At 47.3% G+C, this 21,077-nt stretch overlaps 1 protein-coding gene across 4 annotated transcripts in view; it reads left to right on the forward strand.

Annotated features, from left to right (window-relative positions):
• The window catches only part of RND2 (Rho family GTPase 2), a 38,211-nt gene extending 17,873 nt beyond the window's left edge, over positions 1–20,338 (forward strand). For 2 of the 4 annotated variants that reach the window (XM_053263748.1, XM_053263751.1), the window contains exons 3-6: positions 13,352–13,461; positions 16,328–16,462; positions 18,909–19,153; positions 19,930–20,338. In XM_053263748.1, coding sequence (XP_053119723.1) covers positions 13,352–13,461; positions 16,328–16,462; positions 18,909–19,153; positions 19,930–20,050 — 611 coding nt within the window. In that variant the 3' untranslated portion in view covers positions 20,051–20,338. Of the gene's footprint in view, positions 1–13,351; positions 13,462–16,327; positions 16,463–18,908 lie in introns of all 4 variants that reach the window. The other 2 variants (XM_053263750.1, XM_053263749.1) reach the window with 2 other exon arrangements.
• Positions 20,339–21,077: the final 739 nt, after the last annotated feature.

The raw sequence follows: 21,077 nt of genomic DNA on the forward strand, positions 1-21,077 counted from the left end.
CTTCTAGCCTTTATGGCTGAAGAACAGGCCTGCTCAACTTTGACCCCCCCCCCCACCGCAGTTGTTTTTGGACTCCCCAGCCTCAATGGCCAACAGCCAGGGATGATGGGAGTTGTAGGCCAACATCTCCAGGAGGGCTGAAGGTGACCAGCCCTGCTGTAGAGAAAAAATTGATAATGTATGGAAATGCTTGGTGGAAGCAAAGGGGGAAGATTGTCCTGAGAAGGACTCACAGTGGTGGTGATGGTGAGGCGTTCATGGTTCTGTGTAGCCGCTTGCCTCTGCACGTGGCTATGACAAAAAGAAAGGTATGCAAAATAAACAAGTCTGCTTGATTTGAATTGAACAGTTAGGTACTTGGCTTTTCTTAGCGCAGAGTTTAGGTTTTCAAATTATTTATTTATTGACTTACTTACCTTTTAAAAAAAATAAATTTGTATACTGCCCACTACTGAGTCTTTATTTATTTATATTTATTTATTTATTACATTTATATACCGCTCTTCCTCCAAGGAGCCCAGAGTGGTGTACATGGTTATGTGAGGTAGAGGTAGGTTAGGCTAAGAGAGAAGTGAGTAGCCTAGAGTCACCTAGTGAGTTTCATGGCTGAATGGGGATTTGAACTTGAGTCTCCTCAGTTCTAGTACAACACTCTGACCACTGCTCCATGCAAGCAGTACATCGAGAATCCACTCTTGCTCTCAGATGGTGCCCTGTACTCACCAGTCCTCTAAGAGAGCACCAGCACTTTGCAATGCATTTTCTCTTGCTAGTTCTTTGCATGCCTGAAGGAACAGGGAGTGGTGGAGGTGAATAGAATGGGTGGGGTAGAAACTGGCTTGGCTTCCTCCATTGAATTCTATGAGATATGTGTACTGTAGTCTTCCTGGCAGCCACAACTGAAGATCAATTTATTTTATTTAGATTAATTTTGAATAAATTCTACCCTACACTGCTAAATGAATTTATGCACCTGCACAGAAATTAATGAATGGTCATGGGTAAAAATAAAAGAAATGGAAGCAATACCATTGTGGGAGCCCATCTGGCCAAACAGAAGACATGGATGATGCTTTCCTAAATCAGATTTTCAAAGAGGCAAGCTATGGCAGTAATGGGGGATTTCCAACTATCCTGACAACTGCTGGAAGTCTAACTCTGCAGAGAGGTCCAATATGTTCTTGACCTGCCTTGCTGACAGCTTCATCTTTTGGAAGAAGGAATAAGGAGGTCAGCTATCCTGGACTTATCCTTACCAATAAGAAAGAAGGTGGTCAATGAAGTGTGTGTGGGGACTCTGGGGGGAGAGTGACTGTGCCATCTCAGAATTCATATCAAGGAGAGGGAAAACTGAAGGTGCATGCTGAGTTTCAGGAAAGCTGATTTTAACTTGTAGAAAACTTAGGTAGGATCCCATGAGTAGAAACCTTAAGGGGAAAAAGAAGAGTCCCAAAGGGATGGGAGATTCTGAAAAGTGAGATTCTGGAGGCACAAGCACAAACAATTCCCATGAGAAGGAAATGCACATAAAAGACATCTAAAGAAACTAGTGTGGATTCATAAGAGAGCTCTTGAACAGCTGAGAAGTACCATGTATAGAAAATGGAAGGAAGGACATCTAACAATGAAAGAGTACAAAAGAGTGGTTCAGAACTGTAGGAAGACTGTCAGAAAAGCTAAGGATTGAAATGAGTTGAGACTTGCAAGAAATGCAGGCGGTAGGGGAAGAGAGAGAGTTTAAGATGTGTCGGAAACAAAAGGGAAATGAAGGAAGTGGTAGATCTGTTGCTTGAAGAAGATAACGAAATGGTAATGAGTAATGGAGAGTTGATACACAACTGCTTAATTCCTGTCTTCTACTGCAAAGAAAACATGCTGCATCTGGGCAATGGTTGCACTAACAAAGAAAGGATGGAATTGCATCTCAAGACAGGAGAGGAAATGGTAAGAGAACACCTAGCTAACCTAAATGAACTTAAGTCTCCAGGGCCAGATGAATTTCATTCCAGGGTAGCAAAGGAGCTTACAGAGGTGATCTCAGAGCTGCTCTCTGTAATCTTTGAAAACTCCTAGATAATGGGTGAGGTGCTGCTGGAAAATTAAACCCAAGCAAATGTTGTTCCTGCCTTCCAGAAACAGAGGATCCAAGAAACTACAGTCGGCTTGAGGTCAATAAATGGCAAGATCCTAGAACAGATTATTAAACAGTTCATCCGTCAGCACTTGGAAAAGGATGTGGTGATTACTAGGGACGTGCACAGAACTGGTTCGGAGGCCCTTTATGGGCCTCTGAACCAATTTGAAAGACTGGCAGTTCACAGGTGGGAGGGGATCTCTTTAAAGATGCGGGAGGGTCTTACCCCTCCCACCACGTCCTCCACCGGCTCTGACTTTTAAAATGGTCCAGCGGGGTGGCAGCGTGCCTCCTTGCCACCTCATTGCCTTGGACTGGAAGTGACCGGAAGTTGCCGCTGCGCATGTCACACTCGCTCGTGTGCACCTTGTGACATGTGCATGCACAGTGGCAACTTTCAGTCTGATGAGGCACTGGGGCGACAAGGAGGTACGCTGCCGCCCTGCCAGACCATTTTAAAAGGCAGCGCCAGAGGGGGGAATGTGGCAGGAGAGGTTAGAGCATTCTCCCCCATCCTTAAAGAGATCCCCCCCACCGTCGAGCCAGCAGGCACCGGTTCCGTGCACACCATTAGTGATTACTAGGAACCAGCAGGGGTTTGTCGAGAACAAATCATGCCAGATCAAACTTACCTCCTTTCTTGATAGAGTTACTAATTTAGTTGATCATGGGTATGCTGTGAACATAGCCCTTCTTGATTCCAGCAAATCACCTGACAAATTTACCCAAGCTATCCCTATTGATACAGTGGGAAAATGTGGTCTAGATGATACTACTATTAGGTGGGTTCACAGCTATACCTAACAGGTGCTCATTAATGACTCAGCAGGGAGGGAGGTATTGAGTGGAGTGCCGCAGAGCTCTGTCCTGGGCCGTGTGCTTTTATAAATGACCTAGATGATGGTGTAGAGGGAATGTTTGTCAGATTTGCCATTGATGTGCAGCTAGGGGGATAGCTAACACAGAAAACAGAAACAAAGAGTCAAAATGATCTAGACAGGTTTGAATATTGGGCCAAAAAGAACCAGATGAAGTCTAAGAGAGACAAATGTAAAGTGCTGTATTTGAGCAAAAAAAAAAAAAAAAAAAAAAGCACAAGTATAGGACGGAGAAGCCCAGGCTTGGCAGTAGTGCATGTGAAAAGACTACGGGTATCTTAGTGGCCCACATGTTGCATGTGAGCCAGCAATGTGATGCAGCTGCTCAAAAAGCTAATGCAATCTTGGGATGTGGGAAGAGAGGCGTAGTGTCCAGGTCACAAATAGTAATAGTTCTTTATTCTCTGCTGGTCAAGCCACACTTGGAATACTGTCTCCAGTTCTGGGACACTGATAAACTGGAATGGGCTCAGAGGAAGGCAGCTGAAATAGTGAGGAGGAGGAGGAGCAGCACCACAGAGAGCTCATCAGTGGCCAGGAGACAAGACCCTGCCAGCTGCCCCTTGACCATTTGGTGCCACATGCATGCACCAGCCATGTCCCCTGCATTGACATCAGACACAGGGTTGGCCAGTATCAGCAAGACAGGTCCTGTGACCCCTCTCCCTTTCCTTCTCTCGTGAATTCCAGCCTCTGCCTCTGAGTGAGGCAGAGAAAGAAGCACCCAGCTGGTGTCTTAATGAAGCGCCGGCTGGGAAGGAAAGAGCCCGTGCCTCATGCTCTCAGCCAGTGAGCACGTCGTTTACCAGCTGGGTGCAGGAGAAGGACAAGGGGGTGCCCTGGAAGAGGGGCACTATGGCATTCTCCACCGACCCCAGTGGCCCAGGGACATTTCTTTCCCTCCTTGTTTACTGGTGGCTACTCCCTGGTGAGGAGGAGTCTGGAAACCAAATCCTATGAGGCCAAGGGGAGATGGCTAGGTTGAAATTACATGGAACCAGATTTAGGCATAATTTCCTGACTAGAAGAGCTGTTCGGCCATAGGACAGTCTGCCTCATGCTGTGGTGGGCTCTCCTTCTCCAGAGGTTTTCAGATAGAGGACGTGATGACAGGCAGCAAGCTGGAAGGCTTTAAGAGGGGTTTGGATAACTTTATGGAGGAGAGGTCTATCATCAGCTACTAGTTAGAGGGCTAAAGGCCACCTCCAGCCTCAAAGGCAGGATGCGTCTGAGTACCAGTTGCAGGGGAGTAACAGCAGGAGAGAGGGCATGCCCACAACTCCTGCCTGTAGGCTTCCAGCGGCATCTGGTGGGCCACTGTATGAAACAGGATGCTGGACTGGATGGGCCTTGGGCCTGATCCAGCAGGGCTGTTCTTATGTAGCGGTTGCATGATCTTCGGTTAGGAATGCTGTAGCAGTAATGTTACAGCAGGGAAATGACTTGACTAGCAAGCCAGAAGTTGCCGGTTTGAATTTCCGCTGGGATGTTTCCCAGACTATGGGAAGAAACCCCTATACCGGGCAGCAGCAATATAGGAAGGTGATGAAAGGCATCATCTCATACTGCGCGGGAGGAGGCAATGGTCAACCCCTCCTGTATTCTACCAAAGACAACCACAGGGCTCTGTGGGCGCCAGGAGTTGACACTGACTCAATGGCACACTTTACCTTTAGCAGTTTCCCACACTGAGATAGGGAATGGACTGCAAGGCCTGCTCCAAGGTCCCTTCCAATTCTAAAATTCTATGCGATTTGCTACATAGCAGTGCAAATATCTGCTCTTATCTTTCCCTCTCTTTTTGTCCTCCAGTGACCGTTATTTTTGAAACATTATTGTTATGCGGCAAATGTGTTCCCGTTTTCATTTCCAATCCTGCATTTATTGCCCTACGGCCCTGGTCCGTGTCCTAACAGCATGTTCCTTATTAGTATACAGATCGAGCCGCCCAGGCTAGAAGGGAGGCACTGTGGAGAAAGCACCCTTGTGGCCTGACTGCAGTGTGCTGCTCTCTTTGGCAAGGTCTAGCTTCTGCTCCATGGCTGGGCCTTTGCAGCTTTGGGGGCTGGATTTCGGCGTTTCTCCCTTTTCCCCTTGGCGCCACCCACCCCAGCCTACCTCTGGGAAATCCAGGCTGGCTGCATTTCTCAGAGGGTGGGGGGCTGTTTCCCAGGCTTGTGCTGGGGACCGCTCCAGATTCTATTGACCAAAGGCCTTTGGGAAAGCTGCCACGTCCATCCTTTTCATTCTCTGACAGCTTTTCAAGCAGCATTTTTTTTTAAAAAACTTTTTTTAAAAAAGCCTGCTGCTTTTACTTCCCCCTTGGCAGGTCCTGGCATGAGGACAATAGCTTGGCTGTTTCTCATGCACAATGTGTGTGTGCATGGGTGGGGAAGGGGGTTGCAGCAGGGTGGTGGCTTCCTTTTTCACCTGGGGTGTGTGGACTTGAAGGCCGAGGAAAAGGGGCTGGAGAATAGTTGGGAGGTGGTTGCCTCTGAATCTGAAATGGTACTGTGCAGTACAGTGGCAGTGGGAGGTTTGGAAGAGGATGCCAGATCTGCACTTTGGGGACCCAAACTCCACTGTGGACCATTTTTATTTATTTACATTTGTATCCCACTCTTGACCTCCAAGGAGCCCAGAGTGGTGTTTATCCTCACAACAATCCTATGAAAGGAGAGCTGGTCTTGTGGTAGGTAAAGTTAAAGTCGCACCGTCGAGTCGGTGAGCCCTGTGGTTGTCTTTGGTAGAATACAGGAGGGGTTTACCATTGCCTTCTCCCGCGCAATATGAGATGATCCCTTTCAGCATCTTCCTATATCACTGCTGCACGATATAGGTGTTTCCCATCATCTGGGAAATATACCAGTGGGTATTCGAACTGGCAAACTCTTGCTCGCTAGGCAAGTTATTTCCCCGCTGTGCGATTAGGTGGCTTGGTCTTGTGGTAAAAAGCAAAGTGTGCCGTAAAGTCGATTTCAACTCTTGGCGCCCACAGAGCCCTGTGGTTTTCTTTTGGTAGAATACAGGAGGGGCTTACCATTGCCTCCCCCCCTCACAGTATGAGATTATGCCTTTCAGCATCTTCCTACATCGCTGCTGCCTGATATAGTACCAGCGGGGATTTGAACCTTCTGCTTGTTAGTCAAGCATTTCCCCGCTGTGTCACTTAAGGTGTACTTGGTCTTGTAGTAGCAAGCATGAATTGTCTCCTTTGCTAAGCAGGGTCTACCCTGGTTGCATTTGAATGGGAGACTACATGTGTGAGCACTAAGATTCTCCCTTAGGGGATGGAGCCACTCTGCATGTTTGCATGCAGAAGGTTCCAAGTTCCCTCCCTGGCATCATCTCCAAGATAGGGCTGCCTGCAACCCTTGGAGAAGCCGCTGCTAGTCTGTGTAGACAATACTGAGCAAGATGGACCAATGGTCTGACTTGGCATATGACAGCTTCGTGTGTTCCTATGAGGTAGGACAGGCCAAGACGCAGGTGACTGTGAGTCTTATGACTGAGTGGGGATTTGAACTTGGGTCTTCCCAGTTCTTGTCCAACACTCTAACCACTACACCACACTGGCTTTGACTATGTGAAGGAATAAGAGTGCATCTAAATGTGTGCAGAGTACCTTTCCCTTGAGCTAGCCAAAATTAGCCACCCCACCTGTGGGATTAGGGGGAAAGGCTTCAGAAGCAGAGAGCATGATTTTCAAGTGGATGTGAGCCATGATGCCCCCCCCCCCCCGCCGCTTTCCCCAGGAAGTTAAGGGCTGCTTGGCTCATATCCCCAAGTCAGTTATGCAGCTTATACATCATAGCCATGGGCAAGTTCCTGGATTTCAGTCTAGCTACCTCCACAGGGTAGTTGTAAGAGTAAAAAGATAAGGACAGTGAAGTATTTTGTCATAGGCATCAGGAGTAGAATAAATTTCCAGTTTCTAGAAGCTGGCAGCACACTTTTAAAATGCTAGGCACAGGGTTTGATCAGTGTGTAGCCTTGACCTTGGTACAGATTATGGCTTCCAGGAGCATCTTGAGAATCCAGTTTCTAGTCCTCATGGTATTTGAAAACGTGTTTCCTACTAAGATCCTTGACTCCTCCTGAGCTGTGAACAGCCTAGCTTCTGGAACATCAGCTTTGTTTTCCTCTTCCGGGTGGCTCTTCTTTATCCTCCACATTCTTTTATTTGCGTTATGAACATGTGGGAACCCCACTAAGCCAGACATGAAACTGCTACAGAGATAATATGAGCAGGCTGTTGAGTTCGATGTGCTGAGTGACTCTGGGCCAGTCACTTCTCTCTCAGCCTGACCTACTTCACAGGGTTGTTGTGAGGAGAAACGTAAGTTTGTAGTACACCACTTTGAGCTCCTTGGACGAAGCGCGGGATATAAAATGTAATAATAATAATAATAATTGCACCATATAAGTGGAAAATCAGACATCACCAAGACCTGTCAATGGCTTAAGAATGGCAACTTGAAGAAAGAAACAGAGGGTTTAATACTGGTTACGCAAGAACAGGCACTGAGAACAAATGCAATAAGAGCAAAAGTCGAAAAATCCACAACAAACAGCAAGTGCCGCCTTTGTAAAGAAGCAGATGAAACAGTGGACCACCTAATCAGCTGTTGTAAAAAGATTGCACAGGCTGACTACAAACAAAGGCATGACAAGGTAGCAGCGATGATACACTGGAACATCTGCAAAAAATACAAGCTACCTGTAGCCAAAAATTGGTGGGACCATAAAATTGAAAAAGTGGTAGAAAATGAAGATGTAAAAATATTATGGGACTTCCGACTACAAACAGACAAACATCTGCCACACAATACACCAGATATAACTGTAGTTGAGAAGAAAGAAAAACAAGTTAAAATAATCGACATAGCAATACCAGGGGATAGCAGAATAGAAGAAAAAGAAATAGAGAAAATCACCAAATACAAAGATCTACAAATTGAAATTGAAAGGCAGTGGCAGAAAAAGACCAAAGTAATCCCAGTGGTAATTGGCGCCCTGGGTGCAGTTCCAAAAGACCTTGAAGAGCACCTCAACACCATAGGGGCCACAGAAATCACCATCAGCCAATTACAAAAAGCAGCTTTACTGGGAACAGCCTATATTCTGCGACGATATCTATAACCATTGACAATAAAATTCTGGCATCCCAGGTCCTTGGGAAGGACTCGATGTCTGGATAAAACAAACCAGTCAATAACACCTGTCTGACTGTGTAAACAAGAAATAATAATAATAATAATGTTTTGGAAGGCCTGTAGAGGCTAGAGAATGACAGCACTCTTGCCCTTCGAGCCTGCTCTGCAGCCTGCCAGGGATGTCTTGTGTTTGTTCCTTCACCAGGAGAAGCTGCAGGTCCCTCCTGGAAGCCGTGGGCAGTCTTCTGGGCCTGACACAAGCGTATCATATTCCTTAGGGATGAGCAAGATGGATGGTGCCATATGTGCCATATAAATAAGATGGCCTTGTGGTTAACATGGCATGCCCTACCACGGTGCTGACTCACTGCAGAAGCAGTTTGGGCTCTTTGTTTACTCAGCTTGCACACTGTGTGCCTGCAGGGGGGTGTCAGACCTGCACTCAACAGGATTGTGCTGCTTGCTGATAGACACCACCACGGCAGAGGCTTGCTCTGCTTGCACCCATTCCCCACCCAGGCGCCTCCAAGCCTCGGACTCTGCCCAAAGTTGGGTTTGAACCTTTAGGAAAGGGTAGACGTAGCTGCCGCCTGGGAAGTGGAGCTGCAGAGCACTCCTCCCTCTTGCTAGTGGGATGCTGAGCTCAGGGCTGGTCTGTGGAGGGCTTGTCCTGCCATGAAGCAAGGGAGTCGCAGTAGATCAGGCCTGCTCAACTTTGCCCCCACCAGGCTGTGTTTGGACTACAACTCCCATAATCCTCAGCCACAGTCACCAATAGCCAGGGAGTATGGGAGTTGTATCTATTATTTATTTTATTTATTTAGAATATTTGTATACCGCCCACGACTGAAGCCACTAGGCAGTTTACAACATTAAAACAGAACAATTTTAAAAAGCAACACCACCAATTAAAACATATAAAAGTTCAAATAAAAATAGCTAAAAAGAGCCAGCATGGTGTAGTGGTTAGAGTGTTGGACTAGCACCGGGGAGACCCGAGTTCAAATCCCTATGCAGCCATTAAACTCCCTGTGTGACTCTGGGCCAGTCATGTATCTCTCAGCCCAACCTACCTCACAGGGTTGTTGTGAGGGTACACATAACCATGTACACTGTTCTGGGCTCCTTGGAGGAAGAGTGGGATAGAAATGTATAAATAAATAAATAAAACCACTAAATAGCTAAAAAGCTTGGCTGAAGAGATGTGTCTTCAGTTGTTTCCTAAAGGTCAATAGGGATGGAGCAGCTCTAATCTCAGCAGGAGGTGCCAGGGGCAACTACAGAGAAGACTCTGAGAGCCGGTGGCACCCTCAGACAAACCACCCCTGAAGATCTTAATTGGCGGCCAGGTTCATAACGAAGAAGGCGTTCTTGTAGGCCAACATCTGCAGGAGGGCCGAAGTTGAGCAGACCTGCAGTAGATGGTTTCGGGAGTTCAACCCACCTCTGCTCTCCTTGGATGCTGTGAATTTGGCTGAGCTGGTATAAAGACTCTCCTCCCTCCCCGCTCCCTCTCTCAGCTTTTCTGGCTCTTTGGCACAGCTGCTAGTTTCAATATGCCAGGAAAGAGTGTGGGCATCCAGCTTCCCTCTCTCCGAACTTGAGTGAGCCATTGTCCCTACGTCAAGGAGCTGCACTATCTCTTAGAACAGAGGAGGGATTGGCTCTCTTCTGTGTGCAAAGTGCAGCTGCTTGTTGCAGTTTTTGGCCTACTTGGTGATACATTTGGCTGAGCTGGGACAGGGTTGTGGCATCCAACTGTGGGGGAGGATTCTGGTTGCACTGCTTAACTTTCACAACAGGCTCTGTGACACAGGCCAGGACTAGACACTAACCTGCACAGCTGCTGCTGAAAAAAGTAGCGGTGAGTCTACTCCCCCTGCCTCCGACCCCGGATATCCCCTTCCAAGTCCAATTTATCTGTATCCTGACATCTCAATATTTTGCATTCCTCCCCAATCTTCACTGCCAACCATTGATGTCAAGTGGCAGGTGGGGAAATACAGAATATTGTGATGTCAGAACATAGACAAGTTGTACCAGGTGTTATATAAAGGGAGAGGGGAGCGAAACACACGGCTGCTGTTTTTGGTGGCAGCCCTGCTTTCATCGTAGCACCCAGCAGAGTTGTTCTAGTGCCAGGACTCTGTCTTGAAACATTTGAAATGGTAATAGTGAGTGCCTTTGAGCTTCTGTAGAGTGCTTTTCCCTCCCCGCTGCGTAAACTTAGTCGGTCCCTATATAATTGGGAGGATTGCAGGTCCAAGTTCATATTTCCCAGGCAGGCCGGAGTCCCACCATACCTCTTTTTAGAAATTAAGGGGTGATTCTTGTTCCCAGCAATGAGCAAGAGGAGGTTTGCCACCCAGCAAGGGGAGGTTGTTCCTCCCCTGTGGGGTGGCAAGCATTCTAGCCCTAAGGACTTATCCAGAAGAGGACAGGACATTTCCTGCTAAATGTAAGAATAAGTGTACAAAGTTTCCAGTCTTTCCAACAAGAGATTGCCTATTTGTTGCTCCCTCCCTCCCCCCCCTCCTTCCTTCCAAGCATCTGTTTCTCCATCCCTCCAGGAAACTGTACCCTGTTCATGCTGCCAAACTGAAACGTGCTCCTATATTGTTGTGTGACAGCTTCACTGCTGTTTACTTGAGGCCTCTATGATTTGCCCACAAAATGTGCCTCAAATCAAACCGTTTATGGAGCAAAAGACTGAATTGTCCAGTTTGCATTTAAGAGATGTGTGTGTGTGTGTGTGCTGGGTATCGTTACTGGATCCTGCCGCGGCAGAATACATAATTGCAGCCTGCTAATTTATGGCCTCTGCTCCGCATGCTGGCACCTCTTTTATGTGCTGAAAAAGGAGGAGGGTGAATCCATTCCAGACTGCCAGGCATCTATTCTAAACATAAGGGCTGTTCTTTCCTGATCTTCCAGTCTGTGGCCACCGTGAATCACTTACATAGCATTTGTATTTGTAAAGTATTTTACAGTCTTTGTTGCCCTTGCAATCTGTAAGGCCAGTTATCTTTCCCATTTTCACAGCTGGGAAACTAAGAGATGGGTAACTTGCTGAAGGCCATACAATATGTCTGTTGCAAAAGTAGGATCTGGAACTATACAGGGGTGGAAAAATAACTTGCATAACTTAGGATCTAGTTTTTTAGATAGAAAAAGAAAGACATATGAGTGGTGTCTCTTTCCCCGCCATCCTTCTAAGTGGTGCTTAGCTCTAAAATGAGGGGGGTTAAAGTAAAGTGTGCTGTTGAGTCGGTGTTGGCTCCTGGCGCCCACAGAGCCCTGTGGTTGTCTTTGGTAGAATACAGGAGGGGTTTACCATTGCCATCTCCCACGCAATATGAGATGATGCCTTTCAGCGTCTTCCTATATCCCTGAACCGGCAACCTCTGGCTTGCTAATCAAGTCCTTAGGTGTGAGCCTTAGGTGGCGGATTAAGGATTAATCTTATCTGAAAGTTACACTGACTCAGGAGACTCATTCCCAGAGGGTGGCTGCTGGCTACGGTAGATAAATGGCAGAGGAATGATGCTCACAGCTATGGAGGTTTGCCCTTGCTTCATACCTTCCATACAGGTTGGTCTTTCAAGAAGCTGAGTAGGAAGGGAGAACAGGCAAGGGTCAGGTTTCTCTGGGGTGGGGCGGGAGGAAGAAACCTGCTTCTGAACAATCATTCTTGGATTGTTTTGGCAACCCAGGTGCTGGTTACTAGGTCCACATTTTAAAGGCACCAGTGGTTGCAAGAGTGGTCAACCGGAGGCTTTCCAGCTATTGTTGACTACAACTCCCATCATCCCTGGCCACAGTTGATGAGGAATTGTAGTCCACTAACAAGGCCAAAAAACTTCAGGCTGGCCACCCCTAGCCTATCCTCTGGACCACCGTGATTCCATTCCTTGCTGACACTCTGTCTCCCCCACCCCCGCTCCCCATCTCCCCTTGGAAGTCATAATTGCTTGCAAGTGTAGGAAAGACAGCCTTGCATTCTGAGCCAACCACACACCCCGTTTGCAACTATGTTGCATGGTAGTGACTTAGCACAAATCTCTGAGATTTGAGGATGAAGTGGCACTGTGGTTCAGTGGCTGGGGTGGTGGGTCCAGATGTCACGTTCACATTCCATGCTCTGCTGTGAAGCTTATTGGATGGCCTTGAACAACAACAAGGGACATAGGAAGCTGCCATATACTGAGTCAGACCATTGGTCTATTTAGCTCAGTATTGTCTTCACCGACTGGCAGCGGCTTCTCCAAGGTTGCAGGCAGGAATCTCTCTCAGCCCTATCTTGGAGAAGCCAGGGAGGGAACTTGGAACCTTCTGCTCTTCCCAGAGCAGCCACCCCGTAATAGACTGTTCGCTGGGTGGCTCACAAAAGTTTAAAAAATCCAATAAAAATAAGTAAAACACAACTCCAACAACAACACAGAATACAATAGAAAACATTTTTAAAACTGTTTTTTTAAAATCAGTTTTAAAAAGCTTGAGTGAACACAAAGATCTTTACCTGGCATCTAAAAGAACAAAGTGACGGTGCCAGGCGAACCTCACTGGAGAGGCTATTCCATAAATGGAGTGCCACCACCGAAAAGGCTCTCTTCCTAGTAGGCACCTGCCTCACCTCATTTGGCAGGGGCACTCTGAGCAAGGCCTCTGAAGAGGATCTTAAGGTCTGAATCAGGACATATGGGGCAAGGCTGTCTCTCATGTAACTTAGTCCCAAGCTGTAAGGCTCTGTCTGAGCCTTACTTACCTGTTTGCGTTTTGGGGCTGCCATGCAGAGATCACTTTCTGTCACTTCACGAGCCAAGCTAATGATACACAGTGGCTGACCATGTGGATGGGCACATTATCCTTACTGGTAACCATTTATCATCGAAACTTACAATTTAGTCTTGCAAAAATAAAAATTCAACGTTTCCAAGTACTGATTTCAATAATTGGTCAGCTTTTTTGTGTGGAATTCAGCTAAACAGCTGAAGCTATCTGTTTGAAATTATTATTATTAATATTACTTATATACCGCTCTTCATTACCTCAGGTACCTGAACTACTTCTGCATACCTGAGCAAAAGAGATGTCATTCTGAGCGAAAGGTTAACGGCCATGTATGGTCCCAAGACTAAACAAAGGGCTTGTGCTCTCCTTCTCCCTTGCCCCCCCCCCTGCAGGCTCAACGTACTATGACAACGTGCGCCCTCTTGCCTACCCGGATTCAGACGCTGTTCTTATATGCTTTGACATCAGCCGTCCTGAGACCCTGGACAGCGTCCCTAAAAAGGTGAGCTAACTAAAACCGAGTGTGTCTGGGATGTGGTCGTATATGGATCAAGGATGCTGTGGAGGTCCCTTGCACTTTGGGGGAGCTGTTGCAAGCATCTTTTGGATTCCCAACTCTCCTCTTGAAGAGTGAGCAGGCACTCCTCGTCTACTCCAAAATTCTGTGTCTTCTGGTGTGGCATCCCTTCTGGAGCTTGTGTTCCTGGAAATGTTGGCTTGCAGTTGTTAAAAGTAGCAAGCCCTTAATAAGCTTGCAGACCTGATGTTTGACGACTTCCAGGCAGCTGCTGTTATCCATGTGTTGCTGATGCTTCCGTGTGCAAAAGCAAGTGACCTCAAACAGAATGGCAATGCCATACTGTGTGCCAGTCTCAGGATGCCTCTGAGTACCAGTTGCAGGAGAGTAACAGCAGGAGGGCATGCCCTCAACCCCTGCCTGTAGGCTTCCAGGGTGGGCCACTGTGTGAAACAGGATGCTGGACTAGATGGGCCTTGGGCCTTATGTTCTAAGTCCACTCCACGGCAGAGATCAGAGGCTAAGCCCGGTACTGGCAGGGCCCTTGCACATGGTGCTCGGCACATCTGTGTCGTATAGCTGCTTCCTTCATACATATAAGGAAATCTAAAGTAGCTTTAACGAAAGGTTTATCCAGCAACAATTCCATATCCTCCCTCCCCTCCCTTTTGCCTCTTGACTCTTCCCCCCACACTCTCGACAGGATCCCCCTTGGAACAAATGTCCCAAAACTGCAAAGGATTACTGAATAGAATACAACCATCTGTGAAATATCCTGTGTGCGGCTGTTTATTATGACCAGCCTTGTAGAAAGTGTCTGCTTTGACAATAGATAAGGCCTTATCTGAATCAGAATGACTGGAAGCAAATGTCTTTCTATTGTGTGACTGTGTGAGCAGTGCTTAACTTAAAAAAAACCACACACACACACACACACACACACAACCCAAGCAAAACAAGGGTGCTAGAACTCAAGCTTGCTTGGTACTTATGTCTTTGGACTTGGAATCCCTCTGCACAAGTACCCACCTAGTCCAACTACAATATAGGCCTGGTGACCTGGTCTGGTGGTAGCAAGCATGACCGGTCCCCTTTGCTAAGCAGGGTCTGCCCTGGTTGCATATGACTAAGGGATTACATGTGCAAGCACTGCAAGATATTCTCCTGAGGGAATGGAGCCATTCTGGGAAGAGCATCTGTATGTTTACATGCAGGAGGTTCCAAGTTCCCTCCCTGGCAGCATCCCCAAGATAGGGCTGAGAGAGACTCCTGCCTGCAACCCTGGAGAAGCTGCTGCCAGTCTGTGTAGACAGTACTGAGCTAGCTGGACCAATAGTCTGACTCGGTATAAGGCAGCTTCCTATTTTGATCCTATGTTGACCTTGGATAGACTTCTGGCTGCCTGAAGCCTGAGATTGCTTAAAAATCTGTACACCACCCCCTTTTTATTCTGGCAAATTGCCATTGTCTTGAGTCTGCACTGTTCACCTCCAGTTTGTCTTTGCTACAGCCCTCCCAGAGGCTTTTGGAGAAGTGTGTGTGTGTGTGATGCAACTACATAAAACAAATGGGGATCTCTTGGGATTTTTCTTCTAAGCAGTCTTCCATTTCCCTCCAGTGTGCGTTTTGCAGGCTTGTGTAGCAAGCAGAGTTCCTCGGGCACTGTGAAGTGGAAGCTGAAGTTTAGCATTTTGAAATGTGGGAGACTTTAAAAGCTGTGTGTCTTACCCCCAGGCTTAGATACGAATGCAAGGAATGGGTGGGTGGGGAATTATTATAATCGGTGCCTGTCATGCAAAATAGGAACCAGCTTTTGTTTTTCACAGAGCTTTGGCTTCATACAAACAGCTTGTAAGGCCAGAGGGGAGGGGAAGGGAAATCACTGGAGACTCTCTGAATAAGCACATCTTCCCCCACACCATACAAACTTGATTTCTACTGGCACAGCGGGGAAATGACTTGACTAGCAAGCCAGAGGCTGCTGGTATATCGGGCAGCAGCGATATAGGAAGATGCTGAAAGGCATCATCTCATACTGCGTGGGAGATGGCAATGGGAAACCCCTCTCTTGTATTCTACCAAAGACAACCACAGGGCTCTGTGGTTGCCAGGAGTCGACACTGACTCGACAGCACACTTTACCTTTACAAGGAACTCTCTAACCACCAAGGTGACTCTAATTCTGTGCCCAGAAAGCTGAATTCTGAAATCTATACTGTATAAACAATGCAAGCCCTTGCAACCTTAAAGGCTTTAAATCTTCTCTGGTTTTTAGAAAAATAAAGCAGAAACTCACAGAATGTTGAACTGTATTGCTGGTATCAGTTTCGGTATGTGAGTGATGTGAGGTGGAATCGTGAAATATACACAGTGTTAATAAAATAATACTTTTGAGCATGTGCATAGGACCAAGTCCTCATCACTGGGAAACACAAACCAAAGACCACCAATTCGGTATTGGTATTTAAGTGCCCATGATGCTACATGCTACACAAACACTCCCCCCCCCACCCGCCCACCCAAAGTACTTCTGCCTGAAAGCTTACAATAAAAATGTTGGCTTCCAGTGTATGTTTTGTAAGGGATAGAGTCTCATGTATACAGACTACATATGGGCAGGCATTGCCTTCTCCTGTCTGGATTCCTGCATGGCTACTGATTTATGGAACCTGGCATTGGGCAACATTATCAATTGAATTTTGTTCTTTATAAGCCTTTGCAGGGAAGCCACTTCAAAGAGGTAAATGTAGCGAGCCAGAAGTGATGGGGGTAGAAAATGTGTGGTGTGACTGTGCCACCGCCCTTCGTGCCAATGGATTTAACCCCAACTCTTCTTGTTTTTCCCTTGCAGTGGCAGGGAGAGACGCAGGAGTTCTGCCCTGGTGCCAAAGTGGTGCTAGTGGGTTGCAAACTGGACATGCGCACTGACCTCAACACCTTACGGGAACTCTCCAAGCAGCGCCTTATCCCTGTCACACATGAGCAGGTCTGTATTTTTGCCGGAGCCTGGGTTCACTAGGGTTAAGCCCTGGAATCTGTTATCGGTGTTAAGGCTTAGCTCCAAAATGCACAGTAGGAACAATAATAGTGACTCTGAGCAAGTGCAGAGTGCATTTCTATGACCATTGAGTAGTGATAGCCAGCCCGACCTTGGAGAAAGGGAAGATCTTTAATGTCAGAGGAAGTTAATGGTAGGCCAGCTTGAACCACAGCACCTTACATTTTAGAAACTGACGACTGACCATGGAAGAGGTAAGGATTTGGGGTCAAGCATCTGAAGGTGTGCAGGTGATTGCACCTGATATCTGCACACCTGTATGTTTTGCTGCCACAATTGACCACAGTTCCCAGTACAGCTCTGATCACATATGGCAATCTACACATGGTGTGTTGTTGCTTTAGTTCCCCCGCTACACACGCACACAAGTGTTTTCTATGGAGAAAGTGTGTAATTGTGAAGCAGTTGTTGGTGATACAGAGTGTGCATTTCTGCATGTGTGTGTTTGGGCTGGGGTTTACTTGGTACTGGGAGGGGCTTTTGTAGAGTTAGAAGAGACTAGAGGGTTTACCTAAGGCACAGTGTCTGCTGGGGAGAGAGAGGAGGGGGACGGGGTTCTCTGTCCCTCGTCCCTCAAAGCAGGGGCATAACTACTATTAGGCAAGGGGAGGTGGCTGCCTGGGGGCCCCCACACCTCGAGGGGCCCCCCAGAGGCAAGTCACATGACTGTATATTGTTAAGTGTGTGTGTGTGTGTGTGTGTGTGTGTGTGTGTGTGTGTGTGTGTATCAGCGAGGGGCCCATTTTAAAATTTTGTCTCTGGGCCCACTCCAGCCTTGTTACGCCCCTGCCTCAAAGGGCTCACCGTCCAAGGAGATACCAGCAACAGGCACTGGAAGGATGCTGTGCTGGAATTGAAAAGGGCCAGAAGCTCTTGCCAGTGGCAAAGCCAGGGAATGGAGGCACGGGTTCTGCCCTGTCCCCGGTGGCCCTGCCGTGTGCATGCTGCCTGTGCCAGTGACACCCCTTGTGCATGATGTCACATGCCTGTGGGCATGGCCTGATTGCTGGAGGGCCCACTCAAGCTCTCTGGAACGCCTTCTCAGCCAGCATTGCTGGCTGGGTGCATTTCTTTCTCTTTCTCACCCTCCAGCGAGGGAGAGAAAGGGAAATACATGCACCCAGCATTTGCTGGCTGGGAATGAACTCCGGAGGGCTCGTGCGGCTCTTCCATGGCTCACGGCTGGGTTCTTTTTTATCTTACTGTATCTTACCATATCTTATCAATCTATCTATAAACCGCCCCATCCAAAGGCTCTGGACAGTGTACAACCAGTTTTAAAAGACACAAAAACACACACCATTTAAAACACAGTGCTCAAAACAATATAAACACAATTCTAAACCATTAAAAACCAATTAAAATACTTTTAAAAAAAATTTAAAAACCTTGGAAGGCCAGGCCAAACAAGTAAGTTTAAAGGCCAACAGCGAGCCTAAGCTGTGGATATCTGCCGGGAGTGTATTCCATAGGCCAGGAGCAGCTACAGAGAAGGCCCGACTCTGAGTCGCCACCAGACGTACTGATGCTAACTGGAGACAGACATCTCCAGATTATCTCAATGTGCGATGGGGAACATACAGAAGAAGGTGCTGTCTTTGAATCTGTCTGCTCAGTGGTGGTTCTGCTTAATATAAGAGAATCACTACTTTGAAAGGTGCTTCTTTGCCCAGTTAGCACAGGACTGCTATTTATCAGCATGTGGTGCATTTTTAGAGTTCATCTCGATTTTTTTTTTAATGCTATTGTCCAGTCTTTGCCCAAGGGAATGGGCAAAACAGAAGTCTGGATGAACAAAGCCAAAGCTGTAGGTTTTGAGGCAGGTAGCTTTCTGTTCGTTCTTGCTTGTTCCTGGGAGTGGCTGGAACCTGGCAGGACGCACCTTGGATACCAGTCCAGTAAGGCAGTTAACCATCATTATTTATTTTTACATTTTGGTATCCGCAAGCATCGGTATTCTCACCCCTTCCTATTTTATACATCAGCCCCCTCTCCCAGTGTGTGTGTTTGTGTGTGTAAGTTGTGGGGAGAGAGATTGAGAAAAGGTACTTGTATCACCTTCTAGGAAAGAACTAAAATTAACTCCTAGCTGTGAAATAAAAGAAACGCATGGAGAAACATCGCATCTGGGGGAGGCGATAGGTGGGAAGCATCTTGCAGTGAATGGTTGATCTGTATTGAAGAAGTGTCATGAGAATGGCACAAGGTTTTTAGAGGACCGAGAGGCACTTGGCAGATGTTCGACAGAATCAAGGGGTGGAGGGGTGGGGGACAGGAGGCTGCAAATGGAAGAGTACAAAAGCAAGTGGAGGAAGGGAAAGGCTGTGCGTGAATTCCGGCATAATGTTTTGGTGCATTCCTCCTCTCCCCACAGGGCAGCATGCTGGCCCGGCAGTTGGGAGCTGTGGCGTATGTGGAGTGCTCTTCCAAGGTGTCGGAGAATAGTGTGCGGGACGTTTTCCATGTGACCACCCTGGCATCTGTCAACCGCGTACACAAACACCTCAAGCGCAGCAACTCAAAGCGAGGGCTGAAGCGGGTCACGCAGGTGCCTGGACGGACGGACTTGTTGGCTGATTCTGAGATCCGCAAGGACCGAGCCAAGAGCTGCTCAGTGATGTGAGAGAGGAGAGGCTGCCATCTAGAATTGTGTGACTTATTCATATCTTTTTGTACAGTAACTGGTCATGGGGAGGTCTCTGCACTGTGGGCCACATTCCCCAGGACGTAGGTCTGGGAAAATTAAGCCTGCAAATTAGTGGGTCGGGCTGAAGTTGCAAATCTTATGCATATGGTGAAAACTTCTGGATGGGCTAGTGTTGCACAGAATACAGAAATGCTCAGGTAGCAGACATCCTCCAGAAGAAAGGAGCACATCACTGTTTGTGGCACAGGTGGAAAGAATGAGTCTTCAAATCCTTGATTATTTTTGAGCTAGCCTCAGATGTGTAGATACCCAGGCAACCAGGTGTCTGGTATTTTTCCAGCCATGGCATGTGGCAGTGTGCTATGTGCATGGACTCTGTGTGTGTGTGTGTGTGTGTGTGTGTGTGTGTGTGTGTGTGTGTTTCTGAAATGTACGCACAGGTGAGGCTTAGGGCCAGTCACAGAATAAAGAGAGCTGTGGAAGGATTATAGCAGAGTATGGTCACTTTGAAGAGGAGACCAAACGGGGAATGATCCAGACCAAATTTTGGTAGGGGAATGATCCAGAAGATAAGTGGGCAGCTGCAGGAAAGGAAGTGAAGGGTTTTGTTAAAAGGAAACTCATTTAAGACCCTGGGAGAGTTGGACAGGGCCCGTTTTGCGAACTTGTGAACAAATTCAGAATGCCCTGTAAATGAGACGTTGTCAGATGGGTACTATTCAAACAGTTCATCTCTTTTTGCCAACAGGCAAAGCCTTATTCTGTTTTTCCCATGCTGGAAAGCCCACAGCTCAGAACCTGTGTCTGCTAAAGCTCCTCCCTGCCCCACCCCGCAGCAGTCCTCCCTGCCCCACTCTCCATTGCCTTGAGTTGTGTTGCATGGCACCTGTGTGCCTCTTGTCTGCTTACGGAGAAGAAAGAGGAGGCGGAAAAACCTGCTTGTATCGACTACAAAAGTCACGGGAAGAGGCCAGCATTTCCCCGTTTCCCACTGCTGTTCCCCCACTGCCGCCTCTTGCTTCAGATGCTTTTGACTGCCACACTGTGATGATGCAGAAGTGCTGGGGGCAGAAGAGTTCTCCTGAAAAATCGAGAGAAAGGTAGCTCCATTTCCTGTACCACAGGTAGTAAATTAACCATAAAATTGCAAACCAGAATGGTTTTGGTGATTTATTGCTATTTTGTCTTTCAATTCACGGTGCTGCTTTGTGCTGTTTTTTTATTCGTTTGCCCCAAAGAAAATGCATTTGGGAGTTCATTTGGGGGTGGGGGGCAGGAATCATTTTTCTTCAAACATGGCTGTACTTTGAAGTGTCCTCTTCACCAGTACCTCAACATGTTTCTTTGGGGCATCAAGAGCTGCCAGAACCTGGTCAGGATTGTTAGATGGCATGGAAATGTAGCCATTTAAAATTCTCTTGAGATGACGTAACTTGATCTACATGCGTTTGATGGGCAGTAGCACAACCTGTGTGTGTTTGTGTGTGCGTGTGTGTGGAGGAGGAACCAGAGAGTAATATGTTGCCTACATGCATTAAGGTTCCTGCCAAATCAGTGAGGTCAAGCCACTGACTGCTGCCGGTGAACAAATCTGCAATGTGTGAAGCAAGCAAGGAGAAGCTAGGTTCCTGGAATGGAATAGAGCTGGTGGTGTGTCAGGAGGTGATCTTCTGTGGGGCTGGAAGGAAGGATTCCAAGAAACTTGGTCATACTTCCTAATGCAGCTGGGAAGTGAGGGGTGAGGAGGGAGAAGTTTGAGGTCCTGATGGACAAAGAACATCTTCTCTAAAATGGAAAACTTTCATCACTCATATTAACTTTCTCTTCCCTTTTGCACTAAGGACTTTTATGTGGTAAATTTCTAAGAGGAGGTTTGGGGCCCCAAACTGCTGGCCT

This window comes from Hemicordylus capensis, chromosome 6, assembly GCF_027244095.1.
Source record: "Hemicordylus capensis ecotype Gifberg chromosome 6, rHemCap1.1.pri, whole genome shotgun sequence".
NCBI lineage: Eukaryota > Metazoa > Chordata > Lepidosauria > Squamata > Cordylidae > Hemicordylus > Hemicordylus capensis.